The following is a 21,913-nucleotide window of genomic DNA, read 5'->3' as shown; positions in this document are numbered from 1 at the left end:
GTCTCTCCTTTCAGTTCTGGGATAAGTCATTTTTCTTTCAATATCACAAAGTATAACAAAAATTGGACTTGACAATGGCAGCAATATTGGTAAATTGGTCGGGAACATTGAGCTTTCTACAGCCAAATACTATTTAGTGTCCAATACCAGGAGAATCAGGTTGCCTCGTGGAGTTCTTAGTCTCATTAAGAAAAGAACCTAAGTCTCTAGAAGAGACTTGATACCCTACGAGCATATACAGGGGGAAGAGGTCCCCTACAGTCACAGTTATAGGGGAAGGGAGTAAGGGGAAAATGGGAGGGAGGGAGGAATGGGAGGATATAAGGGAGGGGATAACAATTTAGATGTAATATGAATACATTAATAAAATATATTTTAAAAAAAAGAAAAAAGAAAAGAACCTAAGAATGGAATCAAATGGAAGGATGGGGGTAATTTTATTAGTTTAAAAGAAAAACATACCAAACTTCTGAGGGCAGTCAAGCTGGAGGAGAAGAGCGGGGAAGCCATGCTGTTTAAATGGGCCTGGGAGGTCAGACTCAGGGTGGACAAGCAGCCACATGGAAGAGAGGGGAGCATTAGGAAAAGAGTAAAGAAACAGAATGTTAGGGGAAGCCTGAAGTGTTAAGGGAAGCATGCTTAGAGAGGAGATTAAAAAGAAAGGAAAGCTATGGGTTTTTATTTATTTATTTATTTATTTTTCTGGATCAAGCAGAAAAGCAGGAAGACCTAGGAGCCAGTATGACCATGCTCTGTAAGAGACTGTGCTAGAGAGTGGGAATTCAGAGAAGCAAAGTACAGTATCTCATTAAAGGACTAATTCGTCTGCTCATCTCTTTAGTATTCCTTAAGGTAAGCCTGCCTTCCTAGGGCTAGTCCTTTGAGCAGGTGACTGACCCAGAGCAAGAGCAACGCTAACTCTCTACCCTAAACAGAGATTCTATTCTCTTGACCAGAAGGGGGTTTTTCTTAAAGGGCCTTTATTGCTACTCTGACAGTATTGGGCTTATTTGAAAGATTTCCACAATGAGCACGTTTTGGTAAACTTTAGAAAGTAACTTTCAAAATATAGTTGATTCAATGCTACAGTTAGAACTGATGCATTTAAGACGCATGGCTTAACCTGACCCCTTTAAAGATGCCTGTCAAGAAATCTGATGGGTGAGAAGACGCTTTGAGCTATCTTGAATTATTACATTTATATAGTGTTCCAGACATTGTGATCTCATTTAATCCCACTAACAGGAGCTAAGGCTATTTTACAAAAGGAAGCCGAGCACCTGGCCTAAATGGTGGCATTGGGATGAAGTTTAGTCAGATCTGTGGACTCAAGTAAAGTTTACTCAGCACTGACGAGCCCAGACAATTAAGTAGTGGTCTCACGTCCTGCCTTCAATGCTATGAAGGAAAGATGAGCAGGCTACAGGAGGAACAAAGCACATTTTAGGCTCTTCGAAGTTTTCAAGGGAACAAGCGAATTCTATGGCTGAACACACCAGGACCCAAGTTGTCCCAACTCCCGGGTTAGTACACCAAGTTCAGGGAGACTGCGGTTGTCTTTTCCACACAGACCAAAGATGCCAGCACTAGTTTCGGGGAGCTTATGCCCTGGGGCTCTAGACCTAGGAGGCTCATCTTCATTCCCACCTTCGCCTCACCAGGGCCGCATTAGCCACGCCTGAACCTTGTCCCCGGTTCTGATCCTGTTCCCTTCAGCATCTCGGCTCGGTCCTCTAGGCGCCAGGGATGTGGGGCAACCCGGACACCGGACTACACACAGGAAGCCGGGGCAGTGTGTGACGTAAGAGGAAGTACGCAAAACGGAAGCCTGTGGTTGGGCGGTGCAGGAGTTGGTGCTTCACTCAGAAGGTCCTCCGGCGTCCAGACAGCTGAGCGGCTTCGGAGCGTCGGGAACTTTCCTCACGCCCAGCCAGGTTGGTCCGGAGCGCCCAGCTCCAGGCTTGCCGCCGAGGACCCGGGCCCGGGGCCGGCATGTGAGGAGCCCCGTGGGCCCTCTCCTAGGCTACCGACCGGAAGGGAATCGGTCTAAATTAGGGAAAGCAACCCAGGCTGTTTTCCAGTTCACTTCACCTCAACCATGCTGAGGCTGGAGCTCAGTGGGTGACGTCAGCTGCCATAGAGTTTGCAGGTGGGACAAGGACAGGTCTGCATTCGTTCAAAGCAAGTTCCCGCCTCCTGCAGAGCCCTTGTTCTTTTTAAGGGTTTCAAGCTTTGAATCCCAGGGTGGTAGGGACATTGTTTAGTACGTAAATTCTGGGACTCCACAAACTAAGTTTCAGAACGCACTCTGGGCATTTTCTTTTCATCAGATACCTTAGACAAGTGACATAGCTCCCGCAGGAATGGAGAGCCTCAAGGCGAGCGGGTCGGAGGCCTTCGGGGATCACTGCTAGTTCCCTCGTCTTATGCCCCTAAGGCCTCAGAGAAGATGACACACGGGGGCTTCACACACCTCATGAGGCTGTAGAGTTGGGTTTGATTATGTCATTAACTCTTTGGGGGCAGATGATAGCCTCTGCATGTTCCTGCCTGATAAATGGTAAGCACGTGGTGTATTGTTGATGAGACGGGATCTCAATATTTTGCTCAGGCCTCCTGTGCTGGGGTTACTCGTGTGTGCCGGGAAAAGCGTAATTGCTAACACCTAAGGAAATGTAAACATAGAATCCTGAGCCCAGGTCTGCTCTACTGGATCAGATGAGGCCTGAGGAATCTGGGCTGAGCAATAAATGGGTTGTTTTTGTGAACTTGAAGCTTTCCTAGACCCATTTAAAAAAAAAAAAAAAGAAAGCTCGTAGATTCAGGAAATGTGGCCTGACTCCTGGATTCTGTATTTGTTACAGGGTAAAACTTAAGGGCAAAAATGTAGGGAGTTTGGTTAGCTCAAGGATAGAACTTGATAAAAGTTGAACTTTCAGTCAATATTGAGTGACTTTGTAAGTCACTAAACCGTCTGCTCCCTGTACATATTAGCATATCTTACCTTCACTGCTTCTTAAAAACACAGAAATGGAATCTTTGCTAAATTATAGTTTTGAAAGTGGTTCAGGGATATTTTAGACTTTAAACTTACTATTATTAGTTTTGGGTTTTTTGTTTTTAATCAAGAAAGGATTTCTCTGTGTAGTCTTGGCTGTCCTGGACTCGCATTTTAGACCAGGCTGGCCTCGAACTCACAGAGATCTACCTGCCTCTGCCTCCTTGAGTGCTGGGATTAAAGTTGTGTGCCACCACACCAAGCTGTTTAATTTGAAACATGCCAAGTGTACGTGTTTAAGGGATACTGTGACATTTTGACTGCTTGCGATACAGAGTGAGTGCAGCAAGTTAATACATTTGTTACCTCACATACTACCTTCCTGTGGTGGACATATTTAAAATCTACTCCAGTAACTTTGAAGTCTCCGGTGGTTTGGTATTTTTGGTCATTGTTCTGTGCAGTAGATCCGCAAAGCACATTCTTGTCCGAGTGAAACTCTGTGCTTTGGATCCACAGTGTCCTGTTCCCCATCTAGCCCCTTCCCTAGTCACAGCCATTCCATTCTACTCTTAGGAGTTCAGCTTTCTTAACCCTTTATGTGTGAGGTCATGTAGCACTGGTCTCTGTGCTTCTCTTACCTCATGTGGACAAAGTCCTTCAGGTTTCTCTGTCACGGATGGCCTTAAAGCTTCTAGGAAAATTCAATAGAGGCAGTGGGCGGTAAGTAGCAATGCACTAGGAAACTGTGTCTTGGCCTATTTTTTCAATACTCATGTTGTAGACAACGGGAATGTTGCAGCTGTATTGTTCTGCTCTTAAAACTAATCTGAGGAACACAGTTTGTGATGACCGCCTATTGTGAAAGTGCTGGGATAGCCAGCAGTCCAGGTGAGGTCAGTGTAGGCTCTGTTTTTTAACAATTAAACTTTATTATACAACCCAACTAGTTTACACAAGAGGGAAAAAAGGTTAAAGGGAAAAAAGAGTGAACCTTTCGGTATCCGTTCCACAGGACGGGTCCTTAGGTGTCTCTGGCCTGTGTGTTGGTCTAGTCTGTTCGCTGATCCACGTGTGTTCAAGCCTGGTCTGAACCTGTTGTTTTCTTTTTCTCTGCCTGTCTGTGTTAGGTATGAAGGGCGGTCTCCTTCTCTCATTGAGGGTCAATTAGAAAAACAATAGTTCAGGTGGAGTCCCCAGGTCTGTTTCCTAAATTTCAGGCCCAGGATGGCTCCACTCAGTCTATCACAAAGGTTTATCCATGGGGTGCCCAAGGGTAAAGCCCGCCAAGATTGCTTTTACCTGTGACAAAGCTTACAGCCTTTCCCACAGGTCAGCCCTCAGCGGAGACATTGTAAGGAAAGCTGACTTTCTGTGAAGGCTCTGGTTGCTGTTGAGCCATCTCCTCTGCCTGAAAGGCCTATAATTACTCATTAATAGCCAGGCCCTCACAGCCTCTAATAAAACACTCCGTTTCTTTTTGAAAACAGGTAACTATCCCATGGTTTGAATCAGGAATGAAATCTTCTGAAATCTCAGAACAGAACGCTTTTTGTTCAACATGGAGGACAAAAGACGGCGAGCCCGAGTGCAGGGAGCCTGGGCTACTCCTGCCAAGAGCCAGGCGACTGCTCAGCCAGGTAAGAACCTGCAGGAACTCTGTGAGGACGTGGACAGCTCCCGTCAGCTGTTTGCATCCATTGGTTTATAATGAGCTCCCTCCGAAGCTGTTAATAGTGTTTCTCTAAATATGACTGGCATTTTGTCTGGTCTTGTGGATGGTGAGCTAAAGGTATGAACTCCATTTCTCATGTTTAGTGCTTCAGTCAGAGTGTGCTGAGGCTGTTTGTTATCTTTGTCAATTACATTCAGAGGTCATCTTCAAGGAGGTTTTATTGGCTCTTGTTTAGACTGTTCTCTAATTTCAGCTACTACAGCTGGGAGCCATCTTTCCCAAACACTGAGGCAGACTTGGAGGAGCAAGGAGCAGCAACTGTCTGGCAGAAACTTTGTGTTCAAAGAACCTCAGCTGGTAAATTGTTGTTTCTCCTTCAATAGTAACGAAGGCTTGCTTGTAAAAGCTATGTTTCTGTAGCAAGTACTCCAACTGTGGCTGGATTAATTTACTTGTGAGTAGTAGAACAAAAAGCTTCTAGAAATAATGAAATGTGGAATACTTCAGTTTTCTTGTATGCCTGAAGATTCTTTGTATTCTGTCCCTATTTATCCCCATTTATTACATGGCCATATTGTCCTCCAAACCCTCCACCTATTGTTGGCAGGGAACTGCTACCATAACCACCAACTCTTCTGTGCCTAGAGCTGGCATGGGCTAGCTAAAGTCTAACAATTCTATAGTGATGCTTCTCCCTTCAGAGCTGTTACAGAAATTCTTCTGAAATTTGAGTTATTGTAGTAAAAATGCCTGATTTTTTTTTTTTTTAGCCACGCCCGGGGTGGGGAATAAAAAACAAAAAAAATAGAAGATGTAGTTTTGGGGATACAAGAGTGTTGCAGGGCTGGGGATCAAGCCTGGGGTCTTCTTTATGGCAGGCATGTGCTCTCCCTTGGGCTCGACTCCCAGTTCTTATTTTCATGTATGTGTTATGTAAATACATGTTCACATATATGAGTGCATATGTGTATGTGCCTATAGAAGTGTTTGCATGTGTGTACAGAGGCCAGAGGGTGACATCAGGTATCTTCTTCAATAGTCCCAACCTTATACTGAATCAGGGTCTCTCAGTTGAATCCAGGACTTTCCAATTCAGCTAGTCTATTCAGCCAGTTCGTCCTGAGAGGTCCCTGTTTCCACTTCCTTAGCTCCACCATTGCAGACAAGCCTCTGTACCCACTCAGCCTTTATGTTGGTTTTGAGAATTTGAATCTAGCCCTTCATGGTTTTGTAGCAAGTGCTTTACCAACTGAGCCCCTCACTTAAAAAAATAATATGAAAAAGGGTGTTTAAAAAGTAGGTAGCTTGATAATAACAATCATATAAATATCAGAACTCTTCTTAGAGTGTATCTTCTATTTTTAAAGAAATCTCCTTTATTAATAAAAGGGTTTTGCAGAGTTTCTGGCCAACAGGAAAGTTGATTAGTTTTAATTGTATCACCTTTTCTGTCAGCTTGCCAGTGTGACATAGTTCTGGGAATTGCAGAGGCAAAGCAGTGTTGGGGTAGCAGGAGTGGGATGGAAAAAGGTTAGCTGTAAACCTGGTTTGTTATGGCTAGAAATGAGAGGTGAAGTGAAGAGTCTTCTTGACCCTTGGAGGCCTTTACGGAATTCAGATCTACCTATTTCCTTACAGGTTATACGTACAGTCCCAGAACCCAGAGTGATTGAGTAAGTAAGCATTATTCACAGCGAAGTGGATGACCGGGGTTTTCCCTCCATGATTTTCCCAATTGAAGGAGAACAGCCCAATAACTAAATTCTTAGCTGGTAGGAACAGCCCTCCCTCAGACTTTGAACTTGATCTTTTGAGGAGTCTTTCTGGGGTTGCTGATGGCATAGCAAACACAGCAAGATCTTTTCACACTAAAGTTTGCCTCAGGTCGCCCTCCTGGCCCTGTTTTACGCTATCTGTAAGAGTAAGCTGAACACAGAAAAGCTTTTTCCTGAGTCACTGGAGCTTGGCTTGCTGAGAAGCCTGTAAGCACCATTTCACTAGCAGTCCTTATGCGAACTGCTGTAACCTAGGTGACCCGCCAGCCCATTTATTAAAACCGCAGGGTTGTTCCTGAGCAATTTAAGCAATGCTAAATGTTCCTCTCATATTGATCTGTGTCTGAAATGTTCTCCAAAGCTGATGAGAGATACTTGGCTTCTTTTCTTCTGCCTCTCACTTTCTACCTGATGTAAATAAATTATCAGTAAGAACTATCCTTGTATGCTAGCCATTATATCAGGTGGATGTTCTTGCCAATGAGCAGTCTCTTATGCTATTTAGATGTTTGTAGATTGGCTTGTACAAGTACTGAGGCTAACAAAAATATCAGCATAATCTCAAAAAATTTCAGTCTCATCTTTGTGACTAGTTAGCTATATAGCCAGTCGAGAGTTCTTTCCATCTCCCTAGAGTTTGATTTCCTTTACTGTATGTTGAAGATTTGTATCCTAACCAGTTAAGCCCTATCGAGGTCTGCTAGTCTTTGTTTGAATAGTAGCTGTGCAGTATTGCTTCCATCACTGATAGAATGGACAAGACCATGAAACCATTACAGTTAGGCTTAAGTGGGAAGGGCTGCAATAATAAGTTTGCAAGTTGAGAAAATTCATAGCATCCACCCCTGTTTGTACAGCCTTGCTGAATATAAAGTTAACTCTCCTAGACTTTTTTTTGCCAGTTCCCAGAAATGTGATCCATCTTTAGAGTCAAACAGTCTAGATTCAAGGCAGTATATCTCATTAAAACACAGTATTCATACCTCAGGACTGTCATAGCTGACTTCTCTAGAAATGTGGTCATTATGAAGTACATGCTAGCTATGCTCATTCAGCTGCCTAAGAGGCTGTGAACCACTGACTAGAACCCTCAAAAGAGGTGGTAGGAAAACCTTTAAAGTATAAGTGATCTGTCTTCTCTGTTGCTTTTCTGCCCTGAACCTTACACCTACATAGAACCCTCAAAAGAGGTGGTAGGAAAACCTTTAAAGTATAAGTGATCTGTCTTCTCCGTTGCTTTTCTGCCCTGAACCTTACACCTGCATAACTGTAAGTTTCATACCTTTTCACATTTGATTAAATTCACCCATCCACTGTATGCAGGCTGTGAGAATAAGCCACTCTTTGCTTCTTCAGGGACCCACAAACTAGGGGATAAAATAGCCATGTAAAAAAGTTGTAATTTTGTATGTAAGATCTAATATTGACTCAAGGTGAGATGGGTGAAGTGTCTTGTAACTGGGCTTTTAGCTACTTACTGGGTTCCTATACCTACCACCCTTCTCCATCCCAATCCCTTCCAACACCCCCGCCCCAATACTAGGTAGACAAGAAAGGTTGGAGGGGAAATGGGCATAGACCTATTTAGACTATTTCCTGCTGATTAGAGGCATTGAGTGCCTTTGGGAAAGTCCAATCTCTGTCATCAGAATGCCAGCAACCAGACATCCAGCAAAAGCAGCAGCAGGTGGAGAAGAAGCAGCAGGAAGAGGAGAAACAGGAGGAGGAGCAGGAAGAAGAGGAGGAGGGACAGCAGGAGGAGCAGCAATAGCAGCAGGAGGAACATGAGGAGGAGCAGCAGGAGGAGGAGGGGCAGGAGGAAGAACAGCAGGAGCTGGAGGAGCAGCAGGAGGAGTAGCAAGAGCAGAAGGATCAGGTGCAGGAGGAGGAGCAACAGGAAGCAGAGCAGCAGCAGGAGGATGAGGAACAGGAGGAGGAGGAGCACCAGGAGCTGGAGGAGCAGCAGGAGGAGAAGGAGCAGCAGGGACAGGAGGAACAACAGGAGCAGCAGGAGGAGGAACTGCGGGAGCTGGAGGAGCAGGAGGAAGAGGAAGAGCAGAAAAGCAACAGAAGTAGGGATAGCAGGAGGAGGGAGCAGGAGGAAGAGCAGCAGTAGCAGATGGAGGAGCAGCAGGAGGAGGAGTTGCAAGAGGAGCAGGAGGAGGAGCAGCAACCACCACAGGCCCTCTTAGGGCTCTTGCATTATTACCCTCTTAAACGTTCCCAGAATTCCAAATGTAAACTGTGCAGATGGCAAAAATCATGCCCCTCCTAGAGTGCAAGACCAACCATTGTTAGCAGCTGTGAACAACCTGAAGGACCCCATATTTTACACCTGGGATTATAACAAAACTATATTCACATAACATTACTGGGTTTTTAAAGAAGCCAAAATTCTCACTATAGTTAGTGGTCAGGGAAAGCTTGGCGGTGGGGCTTAGTGAGTTTTGCGTAGAGGAGTCAGAAGTTTGCAATGGGCCAAACTGGCAGTGGTTGAATAGGGGCTGCTGCCTGGTAGGCAAGTTTTCTGCATAAAGAAACATGAGCTAGAAACACCCATGGTGCTGTGTCAATGGGGTGTAAGCAGCAATTGATGCTGAGGACGGTGACTGGGAGTTGTCAGCAGAGGCTCTAGGTCTCAAGGACCGTGAGTGCAGTTATGGGGACACTGAAGGCTTTTACTCAGAGGAAGAGCTCACTAAATATGTGTCTTTGAAGGTAACAGAAGTTCAAGGATTTGAGATGCTCTTGCCGCCTGGGGTGTACTCCTCATCCCAAACTCTTCTTTGGGGATAGGTTCTGGGACCATACTAGCCTTAATTATGGGTGAGACCTAGAGGGGTAGAATCAGGTTGCTTTCTCCCACTTTTGTCTCCATGGCCAGATCCTATCGGTTCTATTCCCACCATTGCCCTTTGTCTAGCTCTTAGAGAGGGTGGAGCTTATGTCTCTGTCACAGTGTTGTCTATCGGTAACCCATTCTAGTGTGCCAGGACCTTGGGGAGGCAGGTCTGTTCATCTTCACACTAACATGTGCTTTTCCTCTGCCTCTTCAGCCGGGAAGGTGTGTATGAAATCAGCCTGTCGCCCACAGGTGTGTCTAGGTAGGTGACGACTCATTGGAATGTGACTGAGGCTGTCATTTGAGTTATCATCTCTTAAACCTGTCTTCTTATTAAGGAACAAGACTTGGGTAATAACTCCTTTTTACAAAATATTTCCACAGCTTCTGCCAGTTACAGTAACTATTGTGATTGCAGTGTCTCTATCACAAGGAAGCAAGGCCCAGAGAGAGAGTCCTTTTTCCGCACCCCCACCACTCACAGTAACTTGGTGCAGAGCTGGCTTATCCTGTGTCTAGATAAGAATGTATTTAGGCCGGGTGTGGTGGCGCATGCCTTTAATCCCAGCACTCGGGAGGCAGAGGCAGGCAGATGGCTGTGAGTTCGAGGCCAGCCTGGTCTACAAAGCAAGTCTAGGACAGCCAAGGCTACACAGAGAAACCTTGCCTCAAAAAAACAAAACAAACAAACAAAAAAAGAATGTATTTAGTAAGACAAGGAGACCTCTTTTGAGAGTGTTTGTTTTGAAGCCACCATGGTCTCTGTGCATTGTAGTTGGTGTAGTTTTAAAAGCCATCTTTTGGTCCCTGTGGTTTACTAGTTACTCTTCATAGTGACCTTATGTCATCTTTGGGTTACACTTTTAGAAACTGAGGGGCATTAAGTGCCTGCCCAAGGTTTCAAAGATAAGCTATGCTAGTAATTTCTGCCTCTCATCTCCTTGGAAACATCTTTAATACTGTTTAAAGCAGAAATCTATAAAAGCTGTATGTATCCCTTGTATTTCCTTGTGTCTTTAGTGGTACCATGAAAGGAGTGTATCTTCATGAAGATCTGATGGGAGGGAGGTGGTGAGATGGGTCTGTGTTCCCTTTAGAGAGAAGGTCTAATTAACGAACTCTAGTCCACCTTTTCTGTGTAGTTAGCTAATGATGGCTGTTTCTGTGTTAAGGGTGTGTTTATATCCTGGCTTTGTTGACGTGAAGGAAGCTGACTGGATATTGGAACAGCTTTGTCAGGATGTCCCCTGGAAACAGAGGATGGGTATCAGAGAGGGTAAGTAGGCCACTGGGCCACAGTTGTTGCTGCCTAGTCCCCATTCAAATGTTTTTGATTTCCTGCATCTGAGATACAGCTAGTTTCAAACAGGTTAAAACCCAAGACTCCCTAAGAGACAGATAGGAGGGAGTGTGTCAGGCAGAAGCTGTAGCCTGCAGAGGCCCAGAGGTCAGGGAGAGCAGACAAGAGAGAGGCAAGAGCTCAGAGAGCTAAGGAAGCCTCTATGGCTGGCCTGTGGCCTAGCATGCCTCTCTCTTTCACTTTAACTGCCTCCTCTGTTGAGGTGGTGCCAAGTGCCTTCTTCACAGAAGTTTCCAGAGCTTTCTTTTTGCTAATCCATTTGGCACTCATTTTTCTGAAGTCCTTCTCAGTAACTTTTTGTTCTCCCTTTCCTTTCACTGGATTCAGCCAGGCGCCTTCAGTTTCAGTGTCTACTCTCCTGAGCTTGCAGAGGTGCAGCCGAATTGATTTTGCTTCCTGTAATCTGTTGCTCTCTGTGTGCCAGCAATGCCTGTGATACCACACATGCCCACTAGGAGGAGCCTGTGCTCTGTCATAGACTCTGTAGGACAAGGAGTTTGAATTGCTTTTGAAGAGAGACAAAGTGTATGTAATTGGCTCTTTTCTTTTTCTTTTTCTTTTTGTTTAATGCACATGCCAGAATAGGAGCCAGCCTTTTTAGGGAAGCCTTCTCCCTACCCAGAGGAGTTTTCACAGTGTGGCTTTTGGTTGCTTGCTTCAACATTCCATGTAATTGTTAATTTTGAACAAATTATACTTCAGTGACTCTGTAATTCTGGGTTTTCTTATCTTTGAAATTTAGTAATAGTACATAAATTATAAGAATCCTGTGTTAATTAAGTAAATTAAAATAATGCATGATATCTGCTGGCCAGTGTATGTGTGTGCGTGTGTGCTTGTCCTTTATGAACACTGGCTCTCTGGCCTCTGTTTCGGCTGTTCTGGGAACATACCCAGGGTCTTGTGCAGGCTTGGCAAGCTCTACCACTGAGCTGCATGTACCCACCCTGCACTTAATCATGTTGTGACTGGCATCTGTTGGGAAGAGACAGTAACCCCTGACCTTGCTAAAATAGTTTAGATACCGCACACTTGTAACGGAAGCAAGTGTGTGGTATGTTTGCCCGCACTCTTTATATCAAGAGGACATGTAGTGTTTCTAGGGCATAGGTCACCAGGTTCTCTTGTTTTCAGATGGATTATTGGCACCACAGATTCCTTTTCATGAGGTCCAGGCTCCATGTTCTGCCTTTGAGGCTCCTCTTTTGCCATGACAGATAGTGCATATTCCCTCTGCAGAGCCTTTTTGCTCAAGCTGTCCCTGCCAGCATGCCTTTTTTCCTTCAGGTTCCACTAGCCACCTCCCATATCCTGTCAGAGGAAAGGACTGGGGTCATTCCTCTTCCTTTGTATTTCTCGTGCTTCTCGCAGAGTACAAGCACAGATTGGCTGGCAGCAGGCACACTTCAACCTGCATCAACTGTCTCAAGAGCCCTGTATTTTCTTTCTTAGATATAACTTATCCGCAACCAAGACTTACAGCATGGTATGGAGAGCTTCCTTATACTTACTCAAGAATCACTATGGAACCAAATCCTCACGTATGTTGAAACAATGTCACTGGTGTGGTTTTCTCGTCTACATATCGAGTATTGGAAATAATTCCTCATAGAGGCACATGACAGTTCCCACTTTCCTCTGGGTTTAAAAACCTGCTTCTCAAGCCAGGTGTGTGCTGCACGCCTTTAATCCCAGCACTCAGGAGGAAGAGGCAGGTAGATCACTGTGAGTTTGAGTCCAGCCTGGTCTGCAAAGCAAGTCCAGGACAGTCAAGGCTACACAGAGAAACCTTGTCTCGAAAAACCAAAGCAAAACAAAAAAACCCTGCTTCTCATCCTCTCTGTACTCATGATTTGTAGATGAGCTCAGAGGAGGGGCAGAAGTGAACAGTGAACTGGGTCCCAAGGGAATGAGCTGTCTCCTCCTGCCCCTCCTCCATGAACACTGCAGATGCTGGCAGTGAGGGTAGAGTACCCTTCTGTGTCTCAGCTCTGTTGTTACTAGTGGGAAAACTCTGGGTCTTAACTTTATCTTCATCCTGTGGGTACAGTTCCCAGACAGTTCCAGCTGATTGCCACTTGGGCTTGTTTCTACTGCTTCTTATGTTTTGGAAGACTTCTGTGATAGCTGAACATAGTAGTATATGCCTGTAACCCTACCACTCAAGAAGCTAAGGCAAGGGGGATCAGTCATAGGTTCAAGGCCAGACTGAACAGCACAGTAAAACCCTATCTCCTAAAAAAATTCCATGACAGTAGACAAAGATATTTTAGTATATAAATAAACTTGTCCAAAGGCTAGAGTTAAGGTCCAAGAAATAGCTCCCTGTTTAGCTCCTGGACTCTTGCCTTTGACAAAAATGTTATGCTTTAAGAAAGAGACTTTTAAAGAAGTAGCGTTTTGCTTATTCATTGGAACACACAGAATGTGGCATGTTTTAAAGTCCTAGCAACATGTAAGCACAAACCAACTGTGTGCTGAAATACCTAGGGACAACATGGACACAGGAGGACAGGGCAGACTGTCACTGGAGGAGTCTGCTGCTTTGAAGGTTTCTGTTCCTAGGGTTAGGTGAAGCTATGGTGTTAGAAGTAGAGACTCCTTTTCTCTGAAGTAGATTTGGAGATGCTGAAGGAACAGAGCTGCCTCTACTCTGCTACCCCCTTTTACCTGCTGGTCGGTGGCCCCAGCAGTGAAGCTGGGGGCCTAGCATGCTGTGGGGAGGTCCTTTTTCATTAGTTAAAACTTATCAGTCAGTTTTCTCAGCAGACATTGCTATGTGTCTGTTGGGGGCAGCTCCTGGGCTTAAAACTGCCATGTTTATAGTGTACAGAAGCCATACAACCTTGCTGGATATTGTTTTTCACTTTGGAGGCATTTTTAAAAAACGAAAACAAATGTCGGGCATGGTGGCGCACGCCTTTAATCCCAGCACTCCATGGAGGCAGAGGCAGGTGAATTGCTGTGAGTTTGAGGCCAGCCTGGTCTACAAAGTGAGTCCAAGACAGCCAAGGCTAACACAGAAAGACCCTGTCTTGAAAAAACAAAAACAAAAAACCCAAACAAACAAAAAAATGTTTTTCAAAAGATTTTTGTTTCAATGACAAGCCTTTTTGACTTTTATTGATATTATAGTCTCCGTGCTTAGGAAAAGGTAGGTTTGAAATAGTTAAACCTTTCCCTGGAAAAACAAAAGTGACTTGGAGGTGTGGCTTAGTTGAACCGTGCTTACCTAGAGAGCAAAGATCCTGAGTTTGTTCTTGGCACTACAAAACATCAATCAACCAAATAAAACAAAAGAATAAAACTTTTAAAAAATTGTGTATTTCTCTTAACTGTACATCATTAACGAATTTTAATATCAGAAATAGTCTAATTGATTTAAAACCTGTATTATATTCCATAGACTTGGAGTACATTACTTTATTCAAGCAAGCCTCTTGTTAGATATTAAGATTGTCACAATAGCCAGTAAGTACTTGGTGCACAAGCACCAGGCCCTGAGCTGAGACCCCCCCACCCCACAAACCCAGGAGAAACAGCACAGTGGGCCACACTTGGAATCCCACTGTTGATAGGTTTGCTGGCCAGATAGTCTAGCTTCTTTGATGAATTCCAGGGAATTGAACAGTCCTGTGTCAAAAAAATAATAAAGCAAGGCGAGGTGGTGCATGCCTGTAATCCTAGCACTCTGTAAGGCCAGAGGCAGACAAATCTCTGTGAGTCCAGGACAGCCAAGGCTACACAGAGAAACCCTGTCTTGAAAAATGAAAACAAATCAAAGAACCATACCGTACCTTTGGGATGACACAAGAAATTGTCTTCAGGTCTCCAAGCACATACACATATCCACACATAAAAGATGCTCAAATTATAATTCCTATTGCAGAATTTTGTGTTTGTTGCTAATGTATTTAGCGTGTGTGTGTGTGTGTGTGTGTGTGTGTGTGTGTGTGTGTGTGTGTGTTTTGAGATGGCCTTGTTAGATAGAATAGGCTGGCTCCAAATCTCTATAGCTGAAGATGGCTTCGAACTCAAAATCCTGCTTCCCTAGCCTCCCACAGTGGGGTTACAGACATGGGCCCAATGCCCAGCTTTAGTTGTAGGTCCCCCTACAGTTGTAGGTTTTAAAGCTTGTTTGTCTTTGTACAAACTGAATAATAATGGGCCCGATGTATAAATAGATTAAAACATCAGCTGCAAGTCCCACCATCATGACCTCTTTCTTCTGTAGCCCCAGACTCAGCTCTGTGGCACTGAGGCCACCCAACTCTGTTTGAAGTCTGTTCTCTGACTTCTGTGTTCTCACGCTTCCCCTCAGATGTCTTTTAAGGATAGAATGCCTTCCTGAGCAGCAAGATGACGCTGAATTTTAATTTAGATGTTGGGTTCTAAAGGATCTCTATTTAGAGAATTGGTTGAAGAGTCTAAATTAATCCTCCATTACCCACCCCATATCTCTCTTTCTCTATACTTCACTACCAGAATAGCCAAGAAAAAACATATCCCCATGTAGAAACATAATGCAGGCGATGTTGTCACAGTGCTGGGTCCCAAGCGAGTCTTGCAAATGCTAATGAGATCCTTAGCCCATTCTAGAAAAGCCATCTTCTTTATATTCTTGTTTCTTTCTTCCTTCCTTCCTTTCTTTCTTTCTTTCAGATTTTATAAATTGTTTATACAGTATTCTGCTTGCATGTGAGCCAGTGGACCAGAGGAGAGCATCAGATCCCAATATAGGTGGTTGTAAGCCACCATGTAGGTGCTGAGAATTGAGCTGAGGACCTCTGAAAGAATAGCCAGTGCTCTTAACCACTGAGCTGTCTCTCCAGCACCTCTTGTTTTCTTGTTAAAGTGTGTAATTCTAGCATCTGCTGTCTCTCAGTGTAGGTAGATTACAGCTGGGAGGTGGGCAGGACACACAGCTGTCCCATGCAGTGCCTGGGATTTCACGTTGGAATTTGTTCTCTTGAGTGGATGCCAGCTTAATAACATTTTTTGTTTTGTTGACCTGTTTTGTTTGTTGTTACTGTTTCATTTCTTTCCTAAAATCTCTGCATAGTAATAAATGCGATGCTGATAGCCACAGAGAGGCCCAGCTTTCATTCTGGCTTCACATTGCAGTAAAGCTGTGCTGTTCCAGTGCTTCTGTGGGAGGAAAGAGGCTAGACTCAGCACTGCGCTGTCTTTTCTGAGCATCCATCCTGCCACTACCAGGCTGAACACAGCTGTTCCCAAAGCTCCTGGAAGCAATAGTTCTTGAAGGACAACCCATGGGTCCAGGAAGCCTTTGTAGCAAATGCATGTATGTTTTCGCAGCAATGCCAAGAGTGTGTGTTTGTAACTGTGTAGCATCTGCTCTGATGCTGCAGAACTGCAGATGGATGAATGGGGAGCACATAAGCACCATCAAACTGCCAGCGATCCCTGTGCTCCTCACTGCTGCATATACCCACTTAGAGCCTGCAAAATGCAGAGCTTTGTGCCCATGAGATGGCGCAGTGGGTACAGGCGCTTGCCCCCAAGCATGAAGACCTGGGTTCAGTCCCGAGAGCCTACATGGTGAAAAGGGAGACTCCTGCAAATTGTCCTCTGATCTTGACATGTGTGCTAGGTACACACGCATGTGAGCGCACACACACAACCAAATTGTATGTAATTTTAAAAGTTAAAAATAAGGGGCCTGTAAAGGTAGCTCAGAGGTTAAGGAACACTTGTTGATCTTGCAGAGGAGTTGGGTTCAGTTCCCCACACTTACATGCCTCTGCACAACTGTAACTCTAGTTCCAAGTGATAGGGTGCCCTGTTCTGACCTCTGTGAGCACCAGGCATGTACATAGTATAAATACATACATGCAGGCAAAACACTTGTGCTCATAAATACATATACATAAAGTAAATTAAAAATGAAAGTGCTGAGGCAGACAAAGGTGGTGAACGCTTTTAATCCCATAGAAGTAGTCGGATCTCTGCATCCAAGGCTGGCCAGCCTGGTCTACAAAGTGAGTTCCAGGACAACCAGGGCTATGTAGAGAGATTCTGTATCAAAAAAGAAAAGAAAAGAAAAAAGCTAACTTTTTGAAGATTGGCCTTATGAAACAGTAACCTTAGTTTTATTAAATATTAGCATTCAAGTACATCTGAATAGTTCACTTGATAAAATTAAAAGAACAAATAAAGCATGTCTCCTAAAAACTGATTGTGATTGACTCAATTGTTCTTTTTTTCCTCATAGATTACGTTTATAAAATAACTGGCAGACTTGTTCAGATCTGAGAATCTGACTAATATTTCCTCATCAACGAATGAAATTAGTTTCACTTCAGTGAAAACAGTGGACAGGGTTTTTTGTCAATGATAAAAGTTGAATTTTCAAGCAAAAACTAGACTTTGGGTAAACTAGTATCCATCACTTTGAGCCTGGCTTCTTCCCATAACTAGACTTCTCTGATGAGATCAGTGACGTTACTTACAGATGTTTTGTTACACTCTGTGACTGGTGTTTCCCAGGTGACAAAGGGTAGATCTTAGAAAAATCATACAAGGGTAAAGATCCATTCAATTGGTGTAAACCATTGCGTTTAAATGTAAAAAAAATCAGGAAATATTTGAGATAGCATCCTATTCCAAAGTGGGGCTAACTCAGGAAACCAGCACAGGCTGAGCTTCGGATGCAGTCACAAAACCCACTATCTGACAGGGCTGTGCTCCGGTCTTAGCAGAGTAAATACAGAAGCGGGAGACCACACTGCCTCCTGAGAAAGCAGACATTGTGTAATTTGTAAAGCAGGGTCATTCTTGTCACATTCTTTTGTATTGAAATTACAGACATTTTTTCCTACAAAATTACACAGATTGGTTGTTACATTTTTTGAATGAATTACCAATGGTGTTTATTTATCTTGACACAGGGCCTTGCTATAGCCCAGGCTAGTCTGAATGCTCTGTCCTCCTGCCGTAGCCTCTCTGAACTGAGAGTTCAGCTCTGATTTTACATTGCCCTCAGAACGCTGATTTTGCCTTTCTGTTTTTCCATGGCTGCCCTCTGTGTCTTGTGTGTCTGTCCTGCACTTGCCTCGGCTTGCTGACAGTGGCATCCTGTGCTATGCACTCTGAAGAGCCGCATTGAGGAGAACACTGGCCACACTTTCAACTCTTTGCTGTGTAATCTTTACCGGGATGAGAAGGACAGTGTGGACTGGCACAGTGACGATGAACCATCTCTGGGGAGCTGCCCTGTCATTGCTTCACTTAGTTTTGGTGCCACTCGGACTTTTGAAATGAGGAAGAAACCCCCACCTGTAAGTATTCTCCGCCTTAGACACCTGCTTTCCCTTCCCTCCTAAGCAGGAATGTCGAGCTCCTCAAAGCCTCTGCTTCCAGGGTTAGCGGATGGGGGTGTGAGATACGGGTGGGGGTGTGAGGTACGGGTGAGCCATTTTCAACTGATTGCTTCCTGCCTAGGAAACATGTGGCTTCCAAAGGGCCCGCTCATGCATTCGCCTCTCCAACAGAAATTGTCTGCCCTATGGGTCCTGTGGGCCCATTACCACTGATGGAAAGGACAAATAGAGTCCTTATTCTAGGCAAGGCATCTGTTAGACCAAGCATGTAAGTGACTGCAACCGTGGTGAGTGCTGTGACTGAAGAGTTATAGAAGGGTGACTCAGAGTAGTGGGAGCAAGAAGGGAGATTCCAGAAACACAAGAAAGATGCCCCTGAAGAAACTGTGGCCTTGCCACTATTCTGTGAGGGAGCATCTTGCAGCCTCTTTCCATTCTTAGTCTTCCTCTGAAAGACATGTGACCCTGTGACTTCCTGAGGGAGAGGAAGTTCAAACTGGATTATCAGTCATAGTGAGCCTAAGTTGAGGTTGGGAAGCAGTGACTTAACTGACTCGAATTTCAGTTTTTCACTCTGGCTCTTACATAGATTACATGGTGTTTGACCCCCAAGTCCAGCTCTAATATTTAAATCAAAAGTAAACCTTAGAACAAAGATAGAAAGCTGGAAGAAACTGCAGGAGAGGAAACTCACTAAGTCGTCCTGGTTTCAGAGTTCCTGGTTATTCGGCTCGCATAGCTAAGCCAGCTCTGGCAGTGTGGAAGACCAGCAGGCTAGATTTTGATTATGACCTAATTCATGCCTCCTGACTATTACTCAGAGCTCCTGCTGCTTCTCCCTCAAATACTTCCATAAGAATGCAGTTAGCAGGCCTATGTAAGATTGCCTTCCTGCAGTGCCATTGGGTTTCCACACATGCTATTGTATAGCACGTTGAGTTATTTGGCATATATGACCTTAAGCTCCGTTAGTTGGTATAATTTCCATTCGTCAAGTTTTCTTTGCTTTTGTTTCCACCTAAACTTCGGTTGTTGTTGATAGAGCATTCTCAGTCACCAATGTAAGAACTAGGCCCACATTTTCCAGGAGCCTTCTTGGGACTAGGGAGTCAGAGTTCAGTGCCAGACTGCCTGCCCTTTGCTGGTGTCTTTCAGTGTAGTTACTCTTCTATACATGGGCCTGCACTTGGATCCCACACTGCATGTATGAAGAATTATTCTTTTTAAGACTCCTATATTACCGATAGCGGAGGAACACTGTATGCCTGATGGCTTTACAAACCCTCTTCTCAAGCAGATAGTTGGAGCATCAGCTGTTTTCCAGGCAGGTCCCGGGGCTGCAGGTAGCTGTGAGTACGCAGCATGCAGCTTCTCCAGTCCCAGGACTGTAAGATTTGGTGCCACCTCTCTTGGTTCTTCACAGTTACTTGTTTTGTTGCCAAGTGTTTAAGTCTTCAGCGACTGTTTTACCCATGTACGTTCAGCACCACCCCTTATGAAAAAAATCAGGGGCCTATTTATAGATGGGAACTTAAGAATTCCCAAAGAATGCTCTTGGGGTAGTTAGTTTCAATGTACATGCGGTTCCCAACTGCTAAACATTAGCAGTGTGTTAATGCCAGAAACACCCCCTTCCTGTCTCCCCTCCCAGCATAGAAACTCTTCATTCCCTCTTAGACCTGTCTCAGGGACTGAGGCTACAGCTCAGTGGTAGAGTGCATGAGCAAGGCCCTGGGTTCTAATAGCCATCAAACAAAGCAAAACAAAGCCCAGCACATGCTGAGCAAGAATGATTTCTTGGTACTAACTTATGCTGTAGGCTCGTGTGTGGTCAGCAAACGTAACAAACACATACATCATTGTTGGTGAGTAACTGTTTAAGAGAGAGACTGTCCACGCTGAGGCTGACTCTTCCCAGGTTCCTGAAGTCTGTTTTCAGGAACCTGGGGAAAGGCTAGGTCATGGAGTAATGAGAGAGGTCAAGCCCCTCAGTGTCCTTGGTCTGCAGCTGTGCCAGCTGAGTTAATGGAACATAATACATCTTGTAAGTGAGAAAATGTACCTGAGGTCTTGAAATAAAAAGTTGGCTGTGGAAATGAGTTCGGGAAGAAACAGTCAGTACCCCAGGTTACTGGCTCTAGTAAGCTTTGGCTCCTGGCTTCGTTCTCACTGATTGACTTTGGCACAGTTCTTGTGCATACTCTCAGTTTTGACTTTTGTTTAAGATGGAGAAACTGAGTGTTATTGTGTTTGAGATTATAATCACACATTGCTGATTACAACTTAGAAGTTCCACTCTTGAGTAAACACAGCACACATCTAAACTTCTGAGGCCTCGCTCAGGCTTCATTAACGAATTCCAAAGCTTTGGAGCCCCATAAATGTAACGAAACGCAGAAGCCTTTCTTTGAGTTGACAACCATGGATTTCTCAAAGCATACATCTTATTGCAAATGGGCCCTTTCCTGAAGCATTCGAAGGAATAGGCTCTGCCGGCCTTTGCTTTTCCATCTAAATCCAGGTAGTAGCTTAGAGCATAAGCCTTGTGACTCATAACCCAAAGTGAAAGTGTACACTAAACATGCAAAGTCACTCTTCTGTGTGGGACTGAAGAACTGACTCTCCGTACTCCTAGGACCTGGCTCTGAATGTCACTACTGGCTGTAATTTTCCTGTCTGCCAACAAGACATTTGAGTTAGGGATTGCAGGAGGGAGTGTCCCACACTCCTATCAGCTTTGACCTATTTGCTCAGGTCTATCAGATGAGAGGCTGTCACCTGTCTGGTTGAGTTGCTTCCTCATCCGCAGCAGATGAGGGCCAGGAGATCTCATGAGTCCCACATATTATGGAGTTTTGAGAAAGAAGACTTTGGTGCTACTTTCAAAGAGCCTTTGTTGTTTTCTGAGGTGAGCTCTCCTGTAGCAGAGGCTGGCCTCGAACTTTTGATCCTCCTGCCTCTATCTCCCCAGTGCTGGAAAAGCATTCACTACCGCGCCCAGCTAGAGAAGTAGTCTTGCTTCTTTTTTTTTTTTTTACACAAATTCAGACTCTTCCACCCCGGTAGCAGCTGCTTGCTTTGCAGCCTGGCGCCTTGTCAGTCTGGCTGCTGATCTTATGAAAGCTGCCCAGTGTTCTACACTATTTCAAACAGTTACCCCTTGCCAAGATTGTAGGAGAGCTCTGGCCCCTACAACCCCTCTGAATGGTCGAGCCTGTGTTGTCAGGATTAAACACAGAATGTCAAGGTACCCATCCTTCTTCCTTCACTGTTCTCTGCTGGGAGAGTCAGAGCAAGAGTTGGCCACAGTAGACTTCTTTGGTCTTGCTGTGTACCTGATTCCTTCTTTTGTGTGGGCCAAATCAGAGACTGGCCAGTGCCAGCCTGTCTGTCCTAAGACAAGGGAAAGCTTACCAAGTACTCATCAACAGATCTTCGTGCCCTATCAGAGTGGGTTCATAAAAGCTTTTCTGCACTACTTATCCCAAGCCCAGTTGTATTCTCCAAACTACATCATGTCCCTGTTTGCAAAGATTATCCTGGTTCTTTCCCCCATCTAACTCTAATTCTATACAGAAGAGCAAACTAGAAAAGGAATTACAAAAGCCACTTGGCAGGCTGCTATTTCTCTGTCGGTTACCGTGGAAACAGTGATGGCTGGGGGGTTATTAGATAATAGCAGGAAGTTTGTGATGCACTGGAGGGTTAGATGCCAAAAGCCTTGTTTTTGTAGCAAATTACCTTGCATGAGCTCTTTTCCTGATCAGCTGAATCGTGCCTGCAGGAGGGGCTCCTTTCCACCCCAAGATGATTGAGTTGAGGCAAAAGGGGCTTCTCTCTGGCCGGTCCTCTCTGCAGCACCTTATGAAGGGAGTGGCTATAAAAACAAGACTAGTGGTAGAGTCTCTGAGAACACACCG

At 44.7% G+C, this 21,913-nt stretch overlaps 1 protein-coding gene across 1 annotated transcript in view; it reads left to right on the top strand.

The window, feature by feature from the left end:
• Window positions 1-1,775: 1,775 nt before the first annotated feature.
• Window positions 1,776-21,913, top strand: part of Alkbh3 (alkB homolog 3, alpha-ketoglutarate dependent dioxygenase) — a 30,482-nt gene continuing 10,344 nt past the window's right edge. Inside the window, exons 1-8 of the mRNA XM_051144210.1 lie at window positions 1,776-1,934; window positions 4,489-4,638; window positions 4,927-5,030; window positions 6,312-6,346; window positions 9,505-9,552; window positions 10,463-10,566; window positions 12,103-12,191; window positions 17,742-17,951. Coding sequence (XP_051000167.1) covers window positions 4,560-4,638; window positions 4,927-5,030; window positions 6,312-6,346; window positions 9,505-9,552; window positions 10,463-10,566; window positions 12,103-12,191; window positions 17,742-17,951 — 669 coding nt within the window. The 5' untranslated portion in view covers window positions 1,776-1,934; window positions 4,489-4,559. The remainder of the gene's footprint in view (window positions 1,935-4,488; window positions 4,639-4,926; window positions 5,031-6,311; window positions 6,347-9,504; window positions 9,553-10,462; window positions 10,567-12,102; window positions 12,192-17,741; window positions 17,952-21,913) is intronic.

The sequence above is a fragment of the Acomys russatus genome, chromosome 4 (assembly GCF_903995435.1).
Source record: "Acomys russatus chromosome 4, mAcoRus1.1, whole genome shotgun sequence".
Taxonomy (NCBI): Eukaryota; Metazoa; Chordata; class Mammalia; order Rodentia; family Muridae; genus Acomys; species Acomys russatus.
Note: the sequence above shows the minus strand (reverse complement) of the source record. Positions and strands in the feature narration are given on the sequence as shown.